At 46.2% G+C, this 19,553-nt stretch overlaps 1 protein-coding gene across 2 annotated transcripts; it reads right to left on the bottom strand.

The window, feature by feature from the left end:
• ETHE1 (ETHE1, persulfide dioxygenase) lies at positions 685–18,961 on the bottom strand. 2 transcript variants are annotated; one of them, XM_018062515.1, is made up of 7 exons: positions 18,799–18,961; positions 18,229–18,373; positions 17,915–18,063; positions 2,827–2,956; positions 1,558–1,647; positions 1,057–1,173; positions 685–886 (listed from the first exon to the last, which is right to left on the bottom strand). In XM_018062515.1, the coding sequence occupies exons 1-7, from the start codon at positions 18,877–18,879 to the stop codon at positions 834–836; spliced, it is 765 nt and encodes a 254-aa protein (XP_017918004.1). In that variant the 5' UTR covers positions 18,880–18,961; the 3' UTR covers positions 685–833. The 2 variants fall into 2 exon arrangements, with proteins under 2 accessions (XP_017918004.1, XP_017918005.1); XM_018062516.1 differs by lacking the exon at positions 17,915–18,063 and having other exon boundaries at positions 18,799–18,946.

The raw sequence follows: 19,553 nt of genomic DNA on the forward strand, positions 1-19,553 counted from the left end.
AAATAACTGCTATGTGAGAAAGGATTTTTGGATGTCAGGAGCTGCCTATATAAAGTATAAACATTTTATACACATTAAATTATTTGATCTTTACAGCAGCTTACAGAGAAATTACTATCTCCATTTTATAGTCAGGAAACTGAGGCTGAGGGGGGCAAGCGTACCCAGAGTCTACACATGTTGTTAATGTGAGCAACATATCTGTTCTCTGGAAAATCCATAGTCTTTATCATTAGGTTTACTGTCATTCAAGCCAGGAAGTCCCTGAGAGATCATTCGAAAAGATAGTAACAATAATAGCTAACACTGATAGGAAATCTGCAGTGTAGGCAGTGTGCCAAGCACTTCATGTATATGAACTCACTGGATCATCACAACACCCTATTATTATTTCTATCATTCCCATTTTACAGATGAGGAAACTGAGGCTGGGAGAATTGAAGCACTTTATTCTGGGTCTCACAGGGCAAGTGGTTTAAATTCAAGACTGTTCTAATCCAAGGAGCTGAGAAACCCTGCCCCACATATTTGTTTGCTTCTCTCTTATGAGTTACAAAAATCTCCTCCTTCCAGGCTCCCAGGACCTTTATCCTGCCTTGCTCCCTGACCTCTCCAGGGACCAGAACTAACTGCAGATACCTCAGCCCAGAAACTCACTGGTTCCCCCAGAAAACAGAAGTCAGATTCAGAGAAAAAAGATTTTTATTTAAGAAGCTTGAGGGGGCTAGTAAGGGAGGGGAAGAGGAGAGAGGCCCCAGTGATGGCACGGCTCCCCTCACCCCACCTAGTGCATTCTTAACGGATGTGAGCTGTGGCCTGAGAGGCAGGGTCGGTCAGGAAGGGGGTGTCTGGATCCCACAGCGCATGTTAGCTGGAACAGCAAAGTCTGAAACGAAGAAGCTAAGAGTGAAACAAAGGGGCCCAAGCAGACCATCTGTCTTCCCCTCTGCCCCACTGGGGACCCAGACATCCCAATAGCTCTTCTTCTTTGAGAAAAGTCCAGACCCTCAGCACCTCCTCCCTCAGATCCAGGAGTCCAGATCCTCAGCCACTCACCTATCTGCTGAGGTTTAGGCAGGTTCAGTTTGTCCATGACCTTGACAAACTCCTCACAGCTGAGGGTGAGCCGAGGGTTCAGGGTCCGTTCCTCCTCCACAGTGGACACTGTAAGCCCTAATGGCCAAGGGAGTGGGGAGGAATGTCAAATTGTCCAGTGCTTCTGGCCTCCCAGAACTACATTTCCCAGGAGGCCTCAGGGTACATTTCTGGCCCAGGACTAACAGATTGCTTTCCCTCTAGCCAATAGGCACTATGGGAAATGTAGTTTCCCAGTTCCTTAAGGTCTATAAGGAAGTCCCAGGAAAGCCTATGCCTTCCGGAATTCCAGGCATTATATTTTCTACATCTACCCTCTGTATACCTCAGCACTTGATCTTTTTGGCCAGAGGAATTCCTGGGACTTGTAGTCCGAGAGCCGCACGAGCATGACAGCAGTTCAGTGCTCCCTCTCAAAAGCTAAATTATGTACATCCCACAACTCCTCCAGGAAGCCCTCACCGTGGTAATCATGAGCAGGGTAGATCAGACAGTTTCCTGGAAGAGTGAAGATCTTTTCATGAACTGAGTGGTACAAGGTCTTAGCACAGCCTGGGGAAGGAAAAGTCAGAGGTCAGTGGAACAACAGGTTGAGAGAAGCTCCCAAACTGCTTCCCTTCAGGAAAAAGACAGGAGGATAAAAATCACTGTAGCTAAACCTTCTCCCTCATTTTCTGCCAATAGCCCTTTGGGTAGAGAAGGAGAGGGAAGGGAATTCTAGGTAAGTGGAACAGCACATGCAAAGACTTGGGGAATGGTAAGAATTCAGCATGACTGTAAAGAAGGTCGGGATAGGACCCTGAATCACCAAGTCCCCTCGCTCTGGGGGTGCTAAGGAAGGATTCTGGGCAGGGAAAGTGGACTAGAAGGTAAGAAATTGAAGACATGAGGCAAAGGAGGATAGAGCCATAGTTTTGGCAAGAAGCTCTGAGTCCTAAATTGGGACAGGAGCAAACCTCTCAGAATGTTCTGCCATCTTTTCTTTCATCTTTTCTTTGATCTCATGACTGTGTTGGATGAATAAATGGAAGATTAGGAGCTTCAGAGAGAAAAAGACCGAGACCAAGATGGAAAGATAAGGAAAGAGGAAGCAAGAAGCAGCCTGGGGACGTGGCTACCCACAGCCAGCTCGCTGAGGCTGTCTCTTTTCTCTCATCCAGCCTCACCCTGCAAGGTGGCTGAATCCTCCCAATCTAGTGTCCACCCCATTCACACACATACTCAAAGGGCAGCTGAACCCTGACACCGTGAAACTAAACACCCTTCCCACAGTGAAACTCCTTAACGTAATTGCCCCCAGCAGCTAAACCCCAAATGTAACATCGTGCATGCTCAGTCACTCAGTGGTGTCCAACTCTTTGCAACCCCATGGACTGTAGCCTGTCAAGTTCCTCTGCCTATGGGATTTTTCAGGCAAGGATATTAGAGTGGATTGCAATTTCCTCCTCCAGGGGATCTTCCTGACCCAGGGATCAAACCAGCATCTCCTGAGTCTCCTGAATTGGCAGGAAGATTCTTTACTGCTGAGCCTCCAGGGAAGCCCAAGGTAACATCACACCTTAGCAATTAAACCACTGGACCTAACCACCTCCTAGCAGCTAAACTCCTTGAGTCTAATCCTGATCCCCTAAAAATCTAACATTCGTTCATTCATTCGTACAATGGACACTTAAAATCCTGGCATTCACGTAACCATACTAAAATCTTTCGTCAGGGAAAAGGGCCTGTGACCTTGCTGGAAGTCTGTCCGCCCGCACCCTCGGATAAGCAGGGCGTCTCCAGTGAAGGCCATGCTGTGGTCATTCAAGACGAAGGTGACACAGCCAGGGGTGTGGCCAGGGCTGGCCCGAGTCTCCAAGGCCTAGCAGAGAAGGAAAGTACGAAGAGTCACCAATAAGCCTATGGTTTTACACTCGTGGTAAAACTGGCCTCAGATGCTCCCACCTCATCCCAGGGTCACATTTAGATAATGTGTACTTTTTTTATTAAAAAAAAAAAAATGTAAGTTAGATCCTAGACTCAGACATCACTCCAGAGTAAACCCCCAATGAATTAAACTTAAAACAAGGAAATAAAATCATAAAACTAGAAAAACAACAAACATACAAAGAAATAATAGGTTGGCCAAGAAGTTCATTCATGAAGTTTTTAGCCAACCTGATATATGATCTCTGGTTAGAGAAGAACATTCATCTTAAAAGGCATAAATCATGAAGGGAAAGATCGGTGGTTGGAATTTTAATAAATTTGAGGTTTCAGAATGGCAACAACATCATAAATGAAATTTAAAGGAAATCAACACGCTGGCAAAATATTTTTGTAGCACATACATACCAGACGGTAGTCAGGATACTTTACGTACAAAAAGGATCTTGCATATCAGTAAGAAAAAGATAAGCACACTAATAAATGTGAAATACCAAACAGACATTTAAAATTATGTCATTGAAATAAAATTTAATGGTGCTATACACAAATATTCAATGGCATGAAAAGATGTTTAATAGCCAGCACATGCGAAAAAACAGGTTACAAAGCAACTGAAACAATGCCTATTTTAAAAAATGTATTAATTAGCTCAAAATATTTTTTTCTTTAGACTCCTCCTATATTATCTTTTTGTTTTACCGTGAACATGCCATTTTGTAATCAAAAATAAAACAGAAAATTCAGGATAAACTAAATAAACACTAAAAAAAAACCCCAAAATTCTAGAAGGAAATATAAAAGAATAGATCTATATTTATAGATACATACTATATTAATGTTTATATGACATTATGCATTATATATAATATAATATATATGTATATACATAAAATCTTGAGATAGAAATCCTGAGGCCACAAGGAAAAACAGGGACCACATAGTTTAACTTCCTTATAGAAAAGGAAAATCAGAGTGACAAAACAAAAAAAACTCAGAGACAATGTTAGCAGCATGTATAAGAAAGTGTTATAAAACCAGAATATCTGAACAGCTTCTAAACATCAAGAACCTCCAAAGAAAAATGGCTAAATAAAAGAACAGGCAATTCAGGGAAGAGGGAACAAACATCTGAAAAGATGTTTGATCCCCTTTAAAAAAGGGCAGGGAGAGAGAGATCTAAATTTTAAAACCTTTGTTTTTCATTTATCAGATTGGCAACTGTCAGAGTTGCTCAGGGTGTTTGAGACAAACCCTTTCATCCTTTGGGATGTGAGTACAACTCAGAAAAGCCATTTTAGACGGCAGCTAAGCAGCGTCTCGGAGAAGACTCCAGTACACCCCACTCCAGTACTCTTGCCTGGAGAATCCCAGGGACAGGGGAGTCTGGTGGGCTGCAGTCCATGGGGTCGCTAAGAGTCGGACACGACTGAGTGACTTCACTTTCACTTTTCATTTTCATGCACTGGAGAAGGAAATGGCAATCCACTCCAGTGTTCTTGCTTGGAGAATCCCAGGGACGGGGGAGCCTGGTGGGCTGCCGTCTCTGGGGTCGCACAGAGTCGGACACGACTGAAGTAACTTAGCAGCAGCTGCAAGCTGCATCTAGCAACATCTCAAAGGCACATATTTTCTGAGCTCTCAAAGCAACTACTAAGGCTCTGCTGTTAAGAACAACTGACACATAAGCACAAAAGCACCACCCAGGGAGCCCTGATTATCTAAATTCCCACATTCAGTTCAGTGAAGCAACTGTCAGAAAACAATTATTACCCCAGTGATCTAACAATCACTTATGAGATTAGTTTCCACTCAATATCACTCCTCCTCTCTTAATAGAGGCTCCTCCCACCAGTTAGCATGCTTGTCCAGGGCAGTCATCTGCTAATTATCAAAGGACACTATGTGCAGACTCTATATCCACAGCCAATATCTGTTTTAACCTTCCCCACTCACAGATCTCCAGTTTGGTTTGGGGCATCAGTGTGCCCAGCAGAAGCACTTTCCCAGTCTCCCTGACAGCTTGGGTGGCCTCTGGCACAGTTCTCTGGCCAATAAGATCTCAGCAAGTATCCTGAGAAATTCTGGGAAAGCTTTTCCCTTCCTGATAAAAAGGGACTGGCACTTGCCCTTTCCACTTCATCTGGCTCTGAACACAAGATGTGATGGCTGGAGTTGCAGCAGCTATCTTGCAACCATGAAGGAAAAAAAGCCAAGATAATCAACCCCACAAATGATGGTGATGCCAAATCAGAGAATAACTACGTTCTTCTAAATTTCCTGTTATAGGAAAAAGTGAAACTGTCTGTTCAAGCCACTGTATGGTTTTTTCAGTTACTATCTGCCAAACACCTTCTTAGCTCATCTACACTAGGGTACATGGGCAATGCCAAACAAGTGCAAAGGGAAATCACAAATCTTGCAAAATCTTGTGGGAAAAATCACATCCCCCGACCCCTCAAATTAATATTGCCTTTTGGTAGTGGAGGGATGATATTTCACTTTTTATTTTGTATGTTTCCATACTCTCTGAATTTTTTAAACAAAAAGCACGGAAATTTTTGAACTAAAAAAGGGGACGGATATTCAGGAGAAATGTTCAAAATATTTAACTTTGGTTATAACAAAGCTATGACAAACCTAGACAGTGTGTTAAAAAGCAAAGACATTACTTTGCTGGAAAAGGTCCATATGGTCAAGGCTACGGTGTTTCCATTAGTCATGTACAGACGTGAGAGCTGAACAATAAAAAATTGATGCTTTTGAACTGTGGTGTTGGAGAACTCTTGAGAGTCCCTTGGACTGTAAGGAGATCAAACCAGTCAATCTTAAAGGAAATCAACCCTGAATACTCTTTGGAAGGTCTGATGCTGAAGCTGAAGCTTCAATACTTTGTCTACCTGATGCAAACAGCTGACTCATTAGAAAAGACCCCGATGCTGGGAAAGATTGAAGGCAGAAGGAGGTGAAGGTGACAGAGGATGAGATGGCTCGATGGTATCTCTGATTCAATGGACACGGACTTGAGTAAACTCTGGGAGATGGTGAGAGATAGGGAAGCCTGGCATGCTGCAATCCGTGGGGCCACAAAGAGTCGGACATGACTTGGCAACTGAACAACAACAGCAAATAACATGGGTATTGGCCAATCAGAAGGGCGTCAGTCGTAAACAACCAGTAATTAGAGTATATAGGGGCTTCCCTGGTGGCTTAGCCGTAAAGAATCTGCCTGCAATGCAGCAGACCTGGGTTCAGTCCCTGGGTCGGGAAGATTCCCTGGAGAAGGAAATGGCAACCCACTCCAGTATTCTTGCCTGGGAAAGCCCATGGACAGAGGAACCTGGCTGGGTCCACAGGGTTTCAAAAGAATCAGAGCGACTAAACGACGGAGCGTGTACGGTTGACCCTTGAACAACTCAGATTTGAACTGTGCAAGTCCATATATAGGAGGATTTTTTTTTTCAGTAGTAAATACTACAGTACTACCCAATCTGGCTTAGTGAATCCATGGATGTGGAGAAAACACAGATAGAAGGACCGACTGTATCAAGATATACCCCGATTTTTGAATGTGGGGAGGGTCAGTGGCCCTAACTCCCTGAGTTCTTCAAGGGTCAACAGTATATGGCATATTAATTATGTGATGTGTATAAATTAAACACAATTTTAATATAAACTGAACACAATCCTGCCTGCCACAGGGATCAAAACCTCCCAGGCCCTTAATGACTAAGTCTGTGTCACAGGTGGCTTTGCTAATGGTCTGCTGCTAAGTGCTAAGTCACTTCAGTCGTGTCCGACTCTGTGTGACCCCATAGACGGAAGCCCACCAGGCTCCCCCATCCCTGGGATTCTCCAGGCAAGAACACTGGAATGGGTTGCCATTGCCTCCCTATTTATCTTTCCCTTCTCTGGAATATCTAGAATTTACCATCTCTGTCAACCCCCATCATCCTGTCCATCCCAGGCCTCACCTGCTTGGGCCAACCACCAGCCTCCTCCCTGGCCTACCAGCCTCCAGTCTACCTCCTACATGACCTGAGGGGGCTTTTCTACCACCCAGATCCCATTTTGTCCCTGCTCAAAACCCTTCCTAGGGGAGGGGGGTTCAAGAGGGAGGGGACACATATGTTCCTATGGCTGATTCATGTTGATATATGGCAGAAATGAATACCATATTGTAAAGCAATTATCCTCCAATTAAAAATAAATAATTTTTTTCAATCCAACAATTAAAAAAACAGAAAACCTTTCCCAGGCTCCCAGTGGCCCCAGGACAGTTCCAGCTCTCCAGCCCTGCTCTGGTGCCTGCTCACGTTTCCAGCCCCATGTCCTGACATCCTCCTTTCTCCAGCTACTTTGAATCCCAGAGTCATTTCCAGAAAACATCGGGCTTCACCACGCTTTTTCGCCCCGCCAATTCCCTCTTCTCCCATCAGTCTGGGCTGCCTACTTTTTACGGGCCTGATTGACTCCTTTTCAAGGCTCTCTTCTAAGGACTTGACAGGACGGAATTCATTCAGACCTCCCTGACACATCCTTACTCCGTAAGTACCATTCCTGTCCCCAATCTACAGATGAGGAAACTGAGGCACAGGATGAGAATGAACAAGCGACACATGACGATGTGGATGAATGTCACAGACACAACCATGAGCCAAAACAAAGAAGGGGGGCAGACATACAGAGTGACGCGGAGAGGGAGAGGATAAGTGGGGAATCTCAGAGTGCCTGGTGCTCAGGAAGGTAAGTGGTATTTCCTGAAGCTGAGGTTTCAGTGCTGACCCCAGATGTGAAATATTTCTCTCTCAGTGAAAGCGCATGGCTTAGTGGTTAAGAGCAGTCCCTGGAGCCATATGACATGGGCTGTAAATCTGGTTCTGCTTTTACCAGCTGTGTGACCTTGGGCAAGCTCCTTCACCTCTCTGGGCTTCTCTGCTCATTTGTAAAATGCGGATAATTGTCCCCATTTCATAGGGCTATGATAAAGATTAAATTATTTCACATATGTAAAGCATTTTAAAAATGCTCAGGAAATTCCCTGACAGTCCTGTGGATAGGACTCCACGCCCTCACTGCCAAGGGCCGGGGTTTGACCCCTGGTCAGGGAACTAAGATCCTACAAGCCAAGTGGCACAGCCAAAAAATAAAAATGCCTGGCATACAATAATTTCTGTATTATAAATAATAATAATGTTTTAAAATTCTAAAATACTGATCTACCGAAACCACCAAGCCTCCTGGGTTCAAATCCTGGCTCGGCCAACTTTCTCAGGATAACTTTTGGGCAAGTCACTTTTCCTCTCTGCACTCCCTCCTCTGTAAAATGGGAAAATACTTCTGATCTCACTACAGGGATGTTGCGGTTTAGTCACCAAGTTGTGTCTGTCTCTTTGCGACCCCATGGACTGTAGCCCCCACCAGGCTCCTCTGTCCATGGGATTTCCCAGGCAAGAATACTGAAGTGGGTTGCCATTTCCTTCTCCTAGGGGATCTTCCTGACTCAGGGATCTAACTTGGATCTCCTGCATTGCAGGTGGCTTCTTTACCCCTGAGCCATCAGGGAATCCCTACTTCATGGTTAGGAAGGTTTAATGAGATTTATCTGTCAGGGAAGACACAGTGGAGGGTCAAGAACCAGGTTCAGCCATAGTAACGCTTCGTCTGGGCTGCTCAGTAGTTATTAAAAGTCTGAATTTGCTGTTGACCCTTATCTTTCGGAGGATTTCTCAAAAATGTATATTTGTAGCTTCTAATTAAAAAAAAAAGACTGTGAGAAGGGCTTCCCTGGTGGCCTCCTGCACTGGCGGGAGCCATGAGTTCGATTCCTCATCCAGGAAGATCCCACAGGCCATGGAGCCCTTGGGCCACAACTACTGAGCCTATGAGTCGCTCAGAGCCTGGGAGTCGCGACCGTTGAGCTCATGTGCAGCGACCACTGAAACCCTCGCGTCTAGAGCCCCTGCTCTGCAAACAAGAGAAGCCGCTGCGATGGGAAGCCGAGCGCTGAAACTAGAGGACGGCCCATGCGGCAACGAAGACCCAGCACAGCCAAAAATAAGTCAACTTTTCAAAAAAGAAGAAGGCTTGACAGTAGACAGACTACTGCCTGAAGCATGAATAATCAAGTTGATTATGCAGTGGGTATTCTCCATAAACAGAGCTGCTGCTGCTGCTGCTAAGTCGCTTCAGTCATGTCCGACTCTGTGCGACCCCATAGACGGCAGCGCACCAGGCTCCCCCGTCCCTGGGATTCTCCAGGCAAGAACGCTGGAGTGGGTTGCCATTTCCTTCTCCAATGCATGAAAGTGGAAAGTGAAAGTGAAGTCGCTCAGTCGTGTCCGACTCCCAGCGACCCCAGGGACTGCAGCCTACCAGGCTCCTCCATCCATGGGATTTTCCAGGCAAGAGTACTGGAGTGGGGTGCCATTGCCTTCTCCCCCAACACCTGCTTCCAGGAAGTGGAATATATGATTCCCAAAGTCTTGTGAGCTACACACTGAGAATGTACTTCCAGAGCTTAGCACAATGCTAAGTGAGAAACACACACTCAATCTTTATTAACTATTATTAAGTTATTCATTATTATTGCCATCCAGTAGGACCTCCCTAGTGGCTCAGCTGGTGAAGAATCCACCTGCAATGTGGGAGACCCAGGTTCGATCCCTGGGTTGGGAAGACACCCTGGAGAAGGGAAAGGCTACCCACTTCAGTATTCTGGCCTGGAGAATTCCCTGAACTGTATAGTCCATGGGGTCGCAGAGTCCAACACAACTGAGCGACTTTCACTTCACTTCACATCATCCAATACAGAAATAATCTGCATTTAACTTCAGTTAATAGCAAAGGGAAGTTGTTGAAGAACAAGTTAAATGATACCAGGAAGCAACAACCAGACACACCCAGAAAGTGGGCTATTCTGCAAGACACCACCCTGGGAGCTGAAAAGTGGGCTATTCTGCAAGACAACACCCTGGGAGCTTCAGAAGTCAGTGTCCGGGGTTCCCCTGGGGGTCCAGTGGTTAAGAAGTCACCTGTCAATGCAGGGAATACAGGTTTGATCCCTGTTCTGGGGAGATTCCACATACCGAGGGCCAATTAAGCCTGTGACCCACAATTACTGAGCCCACACTCTAAAGCCCAAGTTTCGCAACTAGACAGTAGCCCCTGCTCACTGCCACTAGAGAAAGTTCATGCCCAGCAAGGAAGACCCATTGCAGCCCAAACTAATTAATCAATTTATTTTAAAAGTCAATGTCATGGGGCAGAAAGGGTATTAAACTGTTCTAGACTTGTTCAGTCACTTAGTCGTGTCCACCTCTTTGAGACCCCATGGACTGCAGCACACCAGGCTTCCCTGTCCTTCACTGTCTCATAGAGTTTGCTCAACTCATGCACGTTGAGTTCTAGACTAAAAGAGACTAAATACACATACCAGCCAAATGCCATGTATGAACTTTGATTGGGTCCTATTTAATAAAAGGATAGCTATAAAAATTATGCTTTTGAACTGTGGTGTTGGAGAAGACTCTTGAGAGTCCCTTGGACTGCAAGGAGATCCAACCAGTCCATTCTAAAGGAGATCAGTCCTGGGTGTTCACTGGAAGGACTGATGTTGAAGCTGAAACTCTAATACTTTGGCCACCTGATGCAAAGTGCTGACTGATTTGAAAAGACCCTGATGTTAGGAAAGATTGAGGACAGGAGGAGAAGGGGATGACAGAGGATAAGATGGATGGATGGCATCACCGACTCAATGGATGTGGGTTTGGGTGGATTCCAGGAGTTGGTGATGGACAGGGAGGCCTGGTGTGCTGCAGTTCAGAGGGTCGCAAAGAGTCGGACACGACTGAGCGACTGAACTGAACTGATAAAAATGATTCCTGAGAAACTGGGGAAATTTGAACATGGGCTAGATTTCAGAACTATTTAAGAATTTAAGAACATGTCTATGTTGTTAGACATGACAGATTTTTTTTTTAAAAGAATGGTTCTCAAGGGGGTGTCGTAGAGGGAACCCTGAGGGTCTGCAAGATCAAAACTATTAAACTATTTTCATAATGGTGTGAAGAGGCCTTCTGTCCTTTTTCACTCCCATGAGAATTCAGTGGAGTTTTCCAGAAGCTACATAACCTGTGATAATGTCATAACTCTGACAGGCGGATGCTTGCGTATTCTTGTGCTTTAAAAATAGTCTCAGTTTCAACTTCTGATACAGTAAATGTTTTTTGCATATCAGAATACTTATATTTTCTTTTTAAAACAGATATGATTGACATATAAACAATAGAGTAAATATTAACAGACAGAATCCAGGTAAACAAGAGCTTTTTAGGGTCCTCCATAAACCTCATGAACTGTAGCCCACCAGTCTCCTCTGTCCACGAGATTTCCCCGGCAAGAATACTGGAGTGGGTAACCATTCTCTTCTCCAGGGGGTCTTCCCAACCTAGGGATCAAACCCCCATCTCTCACAATGCAGGCAGATTTTTTACCATCTGAGCCACCAGGGAGGCCCTTTATAACTTTTAAGAGGGTTAAGGAATCCTCAGATCAAAACGTTTGAGTTTGAGAACTGCTGATATAGGAAAACAATCTTAGAAGTCTTTAGGGGGGAAAAGTCGGCAACTTAGTTTTGACTACAAAAGGAGGAAAAAAGTATTAATATATACACAAGAGAGAGAAATGAAGCAGATGTAGTAAAAAATGTCAGCAACCGGTAAACATCAGAGAAAAGATACGAGACTATTAACTGTACTATTCTTTTGATTTACTACAGTTTTGGAAACACTAAAAATAAAAAGTTGTGGGTGGGAGCAGCTAACATGGTGACCTAGCCCAGCCTCGCCTGTTCCTGAAACCTGAGTAATCCTCTGCAGGGATTCTGTGGGACCTGCCTAACCCCACATTCTTTTCAAAAATTTATTCTTCCCGTTCATGATGCATCAAGGGCGTAATACAGCTCCACAGCTGCCCTTTCGCCTATTTCCTGCAGAAATGTGCCTGCTAAGTCGGCTTCAGTCATGTCTGACTCTGCGACTTTATGGACTGCAGCCACCAGGCTCCTCTGTCCATGGGATTCTCCAGGCAAGAAAACTGGAGTGGGTTGCCATGCCCTCCTCCAGGGGATCTTCTCCACTCAGGGATCCAGTCCACATCTCTTATGCCTCCTGCACTGGCAGGCAGGTTCTTTACCATTGCGCCACCAACTGCCTGTTATGACCTAGCCTCTGACTGAAGTCAGGCAGGATCACACCTGGGAAGCCCCCTTCAGCGAAACTCAACACATGAGATGCACGCAAGCACGAGGCTCCTTCGCCTGGCAGTTCCCATGGCCCGCACTGCCCCCTGGTGGCAAGTAAACGCTAGCCTTTTCCCACTTGGTTCCCAAGTTCATTTCTCTGCTCCATTATTTAAAATGCACTTGGACATGGTATAACTAACTGCTGTTTCTATACTCGCTAAACTTGAAGATCTAAAGTGTCATTTTCCATTGTAGCTAAATACTCTGAAGTTTCATCAGCTAAACTTACTTTCTTTTGCGAAAAAAATTAAATGTATTTGTTCTGCTTAGGGGGACCAGGTACTTAAAAAGGCATCAAAAAATAAGATGGACGCTGTGTTGTACACATGAAACTAACAAGATACTGTAAACCAACTACACTTCAATTAAAAAAAATAAGATTAAGTGATGCATAGATAGAGGTATATGCTGTCAATGTTTTTTCGACTTTTATGTATGCTGAGAGTTTTTCATAAAAATGTTGGTGGGCGGTTTAGACTTGTTCTGGGGCTTCCTGGTAGCTCAGCTGGTAAAGAATCCACCTGCAATGCAGGAGGCTCCAGTTTGATTCCTGGGTTGGGAAGATCCCCTGGAGAATACCCACTCCAGTATTCTTGGGCTTCCCTGATGGCTCAGAAGGTAGAGAATCCACCTGCAGTGTGGGAGACCTGGGTTTGATCTCTAGGTTGAGAAGTTCCCCTGGAGGAAGGCATGGCAACCCACTGAAGTATTCTTACCTGGAGAATACCATGGACAGAGGAGCCTGGCAGGCTACAGTCCATGAGGTCGCACAGTCGGACCCGACTGAGCGACTCAGCACAGAACAGCACAGAGACTTGTTCTACAATATTTCATTCCAAACAGGAAGAACCGCTGAAATCCTCAGGTGGGCCAAATGAGAATCGCCTGTGAGGTTTTAAAGTCTACTGATTTCTGGTGTCTGCCTCAAACAATTAAATCAGAATCTCTTAAGTGGGACCTGCGGATTAGTATCTTGAGCAGCACCCTCTCTGCATCAATATGTGAAAGTTACTCAGTCGTGTCTGACTCTTTGCAACCCCATGGGCTTCTCCAAGCCAGAATCCTGGAGTGGGTAGTCTTTCCCTTCTCCAGGGAATCTTCCCAACTCAGGGATCGAACCCAGGTCTCCCACACTGCAGGCGGATTCTTTACCAGCTGAGCCACCAGGGAACCCCAAGAATACTGGAGTGGGTAGCCTATCCCTTCTCCAGCAGATCTTCCTGACCCAGGAATCAGACTGGGGTTTCCTGCATTGCAGGTGGATTCTTTACCAACTGAGCTAACAGGGAAGCTACATCAATATATGTAACAGGAAAGACTGACTTTCGGAATCTGCCACCCCTCATGGGAGCTGCTGGAAGGTTTACGTCTCAATCATTGCTTAATAAAACAGAAAGTCCATTCTACAATGAAACCATCCAAATGTGGTCCACTGTGAACACAAAATCTACAGCCAGTTCAAAAAAACTGGTGGTTTCTACTAAAGTTAAATGTGTGTCAGTTCTAAGACCCAGCAAGTCCACTCCCTGGAATTAAGGGTAATGCCCACCATTACCATTGAGGGTGATGTTCAAGAATCTTCAAAGCAGTGTTATACATAATAGGCCAAAACTGAAATCAACCATCCAAAGGATATATAAACTGTCATCAATTCACATGATAAAATGCTCTACAGCAGGGGCTGGCAAACTATGTGCCACATTTGGCCTGCCACTTGCTTTTATAAGCCCTGGGAACTAAGAATGGTTTTTCTTTTTGATGGTTGGAAAAAAAAAAATCAAAATAAGAATGGCATTTCATGACACTTGGAAATTATTGAAATCCAATTTTCAGGGGCCATAAATAAGGTTTTCGTGGAGCCCAGCCATGCTCATTCACGCCTGCACTGTCTGTGACTGCTTTCACGGCAGCAGGAGAATTAAGTAGTTACAACAGGGATCATGTGGCCTGCAAAACCAAAAAGATTCACTATCTGGTGTTGGGCAGAAACAGTGTGCCGGCTACTGCTATACAACACAAAAGGAAAGAACTACAATTATACAGAAGCATATGCAGAGTGAAGGAAGCAGACACAAAGAGCACACACGGATCCCTGTTTATCAAGTCCAGCACAGACAGAACCAGTTGGATTAAATAAGTCAGAACGGTCCTTTCGTGTGACTGTCAATGGCCAGGAAGGGGGACGCGGAAGACTTTTGGACCAGTGGGCTTGATTTGGATCTGGGCGGTGGATACTCCAGGATAGACATATGTAAAAAATTACCAGGCTGCACGTGTATAATATGAGCCCTTGTTATTATAATATGCATGTTACAATGAAACTTTTTAAAGTGGAGGGGAGGGAAGTGAGAGGGGAAGAAAAGTGCCCATCTCCAAAGGTTTATAAAGAACTCAGATGAAAAACAAACAAAAATGCTGCATAATCATAAAGACAGATAATAAAAAGTGTTGGCGAAGATGTGGAGGAACTGCAACCTTCACACAGGTGATGGGAACATAAGATGATACAGCCAGGACCTCCCCGGTGGTCCAGTGGTTAAGAATCTGCCTGCTGATGCAGAGCACGTGGGTTTGATCCCTGGTCGGGAAACTAAGCTCCCATATGCCTCCGGGCAGCTACACTCGTGCACCACCGCTAGTGAGCCTGTGAGCTCCAGAGCACACACGCCACACCTAGAGAGAAGCCTGTGGCCGTAATGAAAGATCCCACATGCCTCAACTAAGACCCAATACAGCCAAATAAATAAACATTTTTTTAAAATGTTAAAAAAAATTTTTTTTTTTAATGTTTATTTAAGGGCTTCCCTGGTGGCCCAGATGGCAAAGAACCTGCCTGAAACGCAGGCGACCCAGGTTCAGGCTGTGGGTTGGGAAGATCCCCTGGAGAAGGGAACGGCAACCCACTCCACTATCTTGCCTGAAGAATTCCATGGAGCCAGGTGGGCTACTCAGTCCATGGGGTCACAAAGAGTTGGACATGACTGCGAGACTAACACACACACACATTTTTTTAAAAAGATCAATTTGAAAAAAATAAAATTGTATAGACACTTTGGGTAACAGTTTTTGTTTGTTTGTTTGTTTTTTGGCTGCACTGGATCTTGGTTGAGGCATGTGAACTCTTAGTTATGGCATGTGGGATTTAGGTCCCTGACTAGGGATCGAACCTGTGCCATCTGCATTGGTAATGCAGAGTGTTAGCCGGTGGACCACCAGGGAAGCCCTGGGTAACAGTTTCTGATAACAATTTCTCAAACTGTTAAACAAAGTTAGCATATGATCCAGCAATTCCATCCCATGTATACACCCAAGAGAGATGAAAACACACACCCACACAAAACTTAAACATGAATATTCATAGAAGCATTATTCATAATACCCTCAAAATGGAAACAATTTAACTGCCCATCGACTGATGAATAAATAAAATGTGATATATTATCCATACAATGGAATACTATTCAGTAATAAAAAGAAATGAAACACTGGATACATGTTACAACATGGATGAACCCTGACAAATTATGGTAAGTGTTACAGTCACAAAGACCACATATTAGATGATACCATTTCTATGGAATATCCAGAATAAGCAAATCTATAGAGACTGAAAGGAGATTAGCGGTTGCCTACAGCCATGGGAGTGAAAGAAGGGCACACTGGGGTGACAGCTAAGGGGTGCAGAATCTTCTTTCTGGAGTGAGGAAAATATTCTAAAATGAATTGTGGTGAAGGATGTGCAACTCCGAATATACTAAGTCACTGAATATGTATTTTAAATGCGTGAACTGGATGGTATGTGAACTATATCAATAAAGCTGTGTAAAAAAACCAAGCACTGAGAGTTCCCTGGTGGCCCAGTGGACTGGACTCCATGCTTCCACTGCTGTGAAAAGTAAAAGTGAAACTGACTCAGTCGTGTCCGATTCTCTGTGACCCCATGGGACTACACAGTCCATGGAATTCTCCAGGTCAGAATACTGGAGCGGGTGGGTAGCCTTTCCCTTCTCCAGGGAATCTTCCCAACCCAGGGATGGAAACCCAGGTCTCCCACATTGCTGGTGGATTCTTTACCAGCTGAGCCACAAGGCAAGCCCAGTGCCGTGGCCCCAGTTTAATCCCTGATCAGGGAACTAAGATCCTGCAAGCTGCTCCACACAACCAAAAAAAGAAAAGCACTAAAACAACCTTCCATAGCTAAAGCCTTCCACACTGATTAACTGAAAACATCACTCATCCAATATAACAAAGGGCTCCCCTTGACACATAACTCCAACTGTTTCTAACACCTCTAATGCTTGTTAGAACCTGCCTATTAAACACAGTGTACATAAATGTCCAATGCATTTTCTTTTTACTTCCTTCCAGGAAAAGACTTGAAATAAAGAAGCTGTGACCAGTGGAGCTAAACCCTCTGATCCCAAATTAGGAGTCTGGGATTAACATATACACGCCACTATACAGGGATGCTGCGATTCATGGGGTCGCAAAGAGTCGGACACGACTGAACGACTGAACGACTGAACTGATACAGAAAATAGATAACCAACAAAGACCTACTGCATAGCACAGGGAACCCTACTCAATATTTTGTCATAACTCGATACGGGAAAAGAATCTGGGAAGAATGGGTCACTGAGTCACTTTGCTGTACACCTGAAACTAACACAACATTGTAAATCAACTAAATGCCAATATAAAATAAAAATTAAATTTAAAAAGTAATGATAAACCTTCCGATCCCACACACAGACCTCATGTCCACAAAATCTTCTGACTCAGATAGACTGATCTCGTTTAGCAAAACCTGGAGACAAAGTCCTCACCCTGTCATCTAACATTCTGTCTACAAAGCCAGCCAAACTCTCTTCAGTGTTTCGAAACTCTGATCAGAAATGAGTTCTGCCAGCTGTTTCCCCTTCCCCCTGAGGGCAACTCCCCCTAGCACCCTCCTCACCCATCATATTGCCCTGGGTTAAAATTCTGGCCGGAACCCTGCTGATATTGCTGGTTGCAAGAAAAAGGAGGTAGGAACCTTCAGACCATTGCTGTGTGAGGCAATAGCGGGGCTGGAGTTAGGGTGAGGCAAGCAGGCTCCTAAAGGGGCGCAATATTTAAGGAGGCACCCACTGGAAGGTGCCAGCCCTGTCGTTTCACAGACGTGAGAATGAGCGCCTCCTTAAGTGTTGCGCCCGAGGCACCTCACTTGCCTCACCCTAGTTAGTCCTTGCTCTGGGGCTGCTGGATGCACCTTCTTCTATCTATGACCTTGGAATTCCAGCTCCAGTTAAATATTATGAGACTCCAACTGCAAAGGAGTTGCCACAAGGTTACAGAAAACTCTTTTAAGTGTTGTTGACTTAAGGGGTTCGGTCAGAGGCACACCTGCCAGAGACTCTTGGCCCACTTTTCCACCTGGGTTTATGGTGCCCTCCTCCCAGAGACAGAAACTCCTCCAAGAGACAGATAGGAACTCAGGCCTGGCCGCCCCTCCTACCCCAGGTCTCAGAAGCCCAGGCCTCCATCCCCACTTCCCTTTAGCACAGGAAGTCCAGGCCACCTCCCTCTTAGGCCCAGCATCCAACTCACGAAGCGCCCGAACTGGATGGAGTCTCCATCCTCAATGTGCCAGTCAGCCTGGGCCCCGCTAAGGCGGGAGATGACAGACTGGCAGCCGGGAAGTAGGGACCGGAGCAGCCCGGAGCCGGTAATGTGGTCCGCATGGCAGTGGGTATTCACTGGGAGAGAGAGGAGGGCCAGGTCCGGGAGGGCACAGAGAGGACCCGGGATTCCAGCCCCCAGCGCCCGCCCCCGCCGGCCCTGAGACCCAGGAGTCCGGGTCTCCGGCTTCCCGCTCCAAGCTGCGGCCCCGCGCCCTCAGACCCTAGGAGCTCCACACTGACCCGCATACAGCAGCCGCAGCCCCAGCTCCTTGACCAACTGGGCATCTCGTTGCGCTGTCTCCAGAACCGGGTCGATCAGAACCGCCTCTCGGGACTCTCGGTCCCCCAGAAGATAAGTATAGGTGCAGCTCTTGGACTCAAACATCTGGGAAACGGGGCGGGTACAGCTAAGAGCGCAGAATCGGACTTCCACTCATTGCGGGCCCAGGAGCCCAGGCCTCAACTCGAGTGTCTTCCTAAGATCTCGGCCCAGAAACTCCAGACCCGTTTTACTGTCTAAACCAAAGAATTCCAACATCCATCCGTCCCCAAATTTGGGTCCCCATCACCCATTCTGAAATAGAGGCAGGTTGCCGGCCCCAAGCCCGGGGGATTCCAGAACCACCCCACCCTCACCCCACCCCCACCACCACCACCTTTAAAGGACTCAAGAGTCTAGCCCCACACCACTTCCTCCAAGATCTAGGATTGGGGCCAGGGTATCTCTCCGGATTTAAAGGACCCAGGAGTTCCGCCCTTGCACCCGCTCAGGACCCAGTAATCTTGCTCCCGGGTCCAGCCACAGCGAACCTGCCGTAGGAGAACGGGGGCTCCAGACCCTGTGTGTTGACTGAGCCGTCGGCCGGCGACCTTCAGTGCAGACCCCGCCATGGTGCCCAAGGAAGAGTAGGGACGGAGCGGAGGACGAATGCCCGCGGAAGCCCGCTGCTCCGCTGGCTGACCCCGGAGGGGCAGGGCGGGGGCGGGGCCCGCCTTAAAGGAGCCGCGACTGCCCGGACCGAGGGCGGGGCTGAGCAGAGCGAGGCTGGCGAGTTTGGAAAGACTGAAGAGAGGAGACAGCAAGACCCGGAGAAACAAAGAACAGTCACCTCACACCGGCCTGAATGGCCATCATCAAAAGTCTATGAACAATAAATGGTAGAGAAGGTGGGGAGAAAAGGGAACCCTCCTACACTGTTGGAAGAGTTACAACCACTATGTGGAGAACAGTATGCTGCTAAGTCGCTTCAGTCGTGTCCGCCTCTGTGCGACCTCACAGACGGCAGCCCACCAGGCTCCCCCGTCCCCGGGATTCTCCAGGCAAGAATACTGGAATGGGTTGCCATTTCCTTCTCCAATGCATGAAAGTGAAAAGTGAAAGTGAAGTCGCTCAGTCGTGTCCGACCCTTAGCGACCCCATGGACTGCAGCCCACCAGGCTCCTCCGTCCATGGGATTTTCCAGGCAAGAGTACTGGAGTGGGGTGCCATTGCCTTCTCCGGGAGAACGGTATAAAGGTTCCTTAAAAGAAAAAAAGCGTCTGCCTACAATGTGGAAGACCTGGAT

The sequence above is a fragment of the Capra hircus genome, chromosome 18 (genome assembly GCF_001704415.2).
Source record: "Capra hircus breed San Clemente chromosome 18, ASM170441v1, whole genome shotgun sequence".
Classification (NCBI taxonomy): domain Eukaryota; kingdom Metazoa; phylum Chordata; class Mammalia; order Artiodactyla; family Bovidae; genus Capra; species Capra hircus.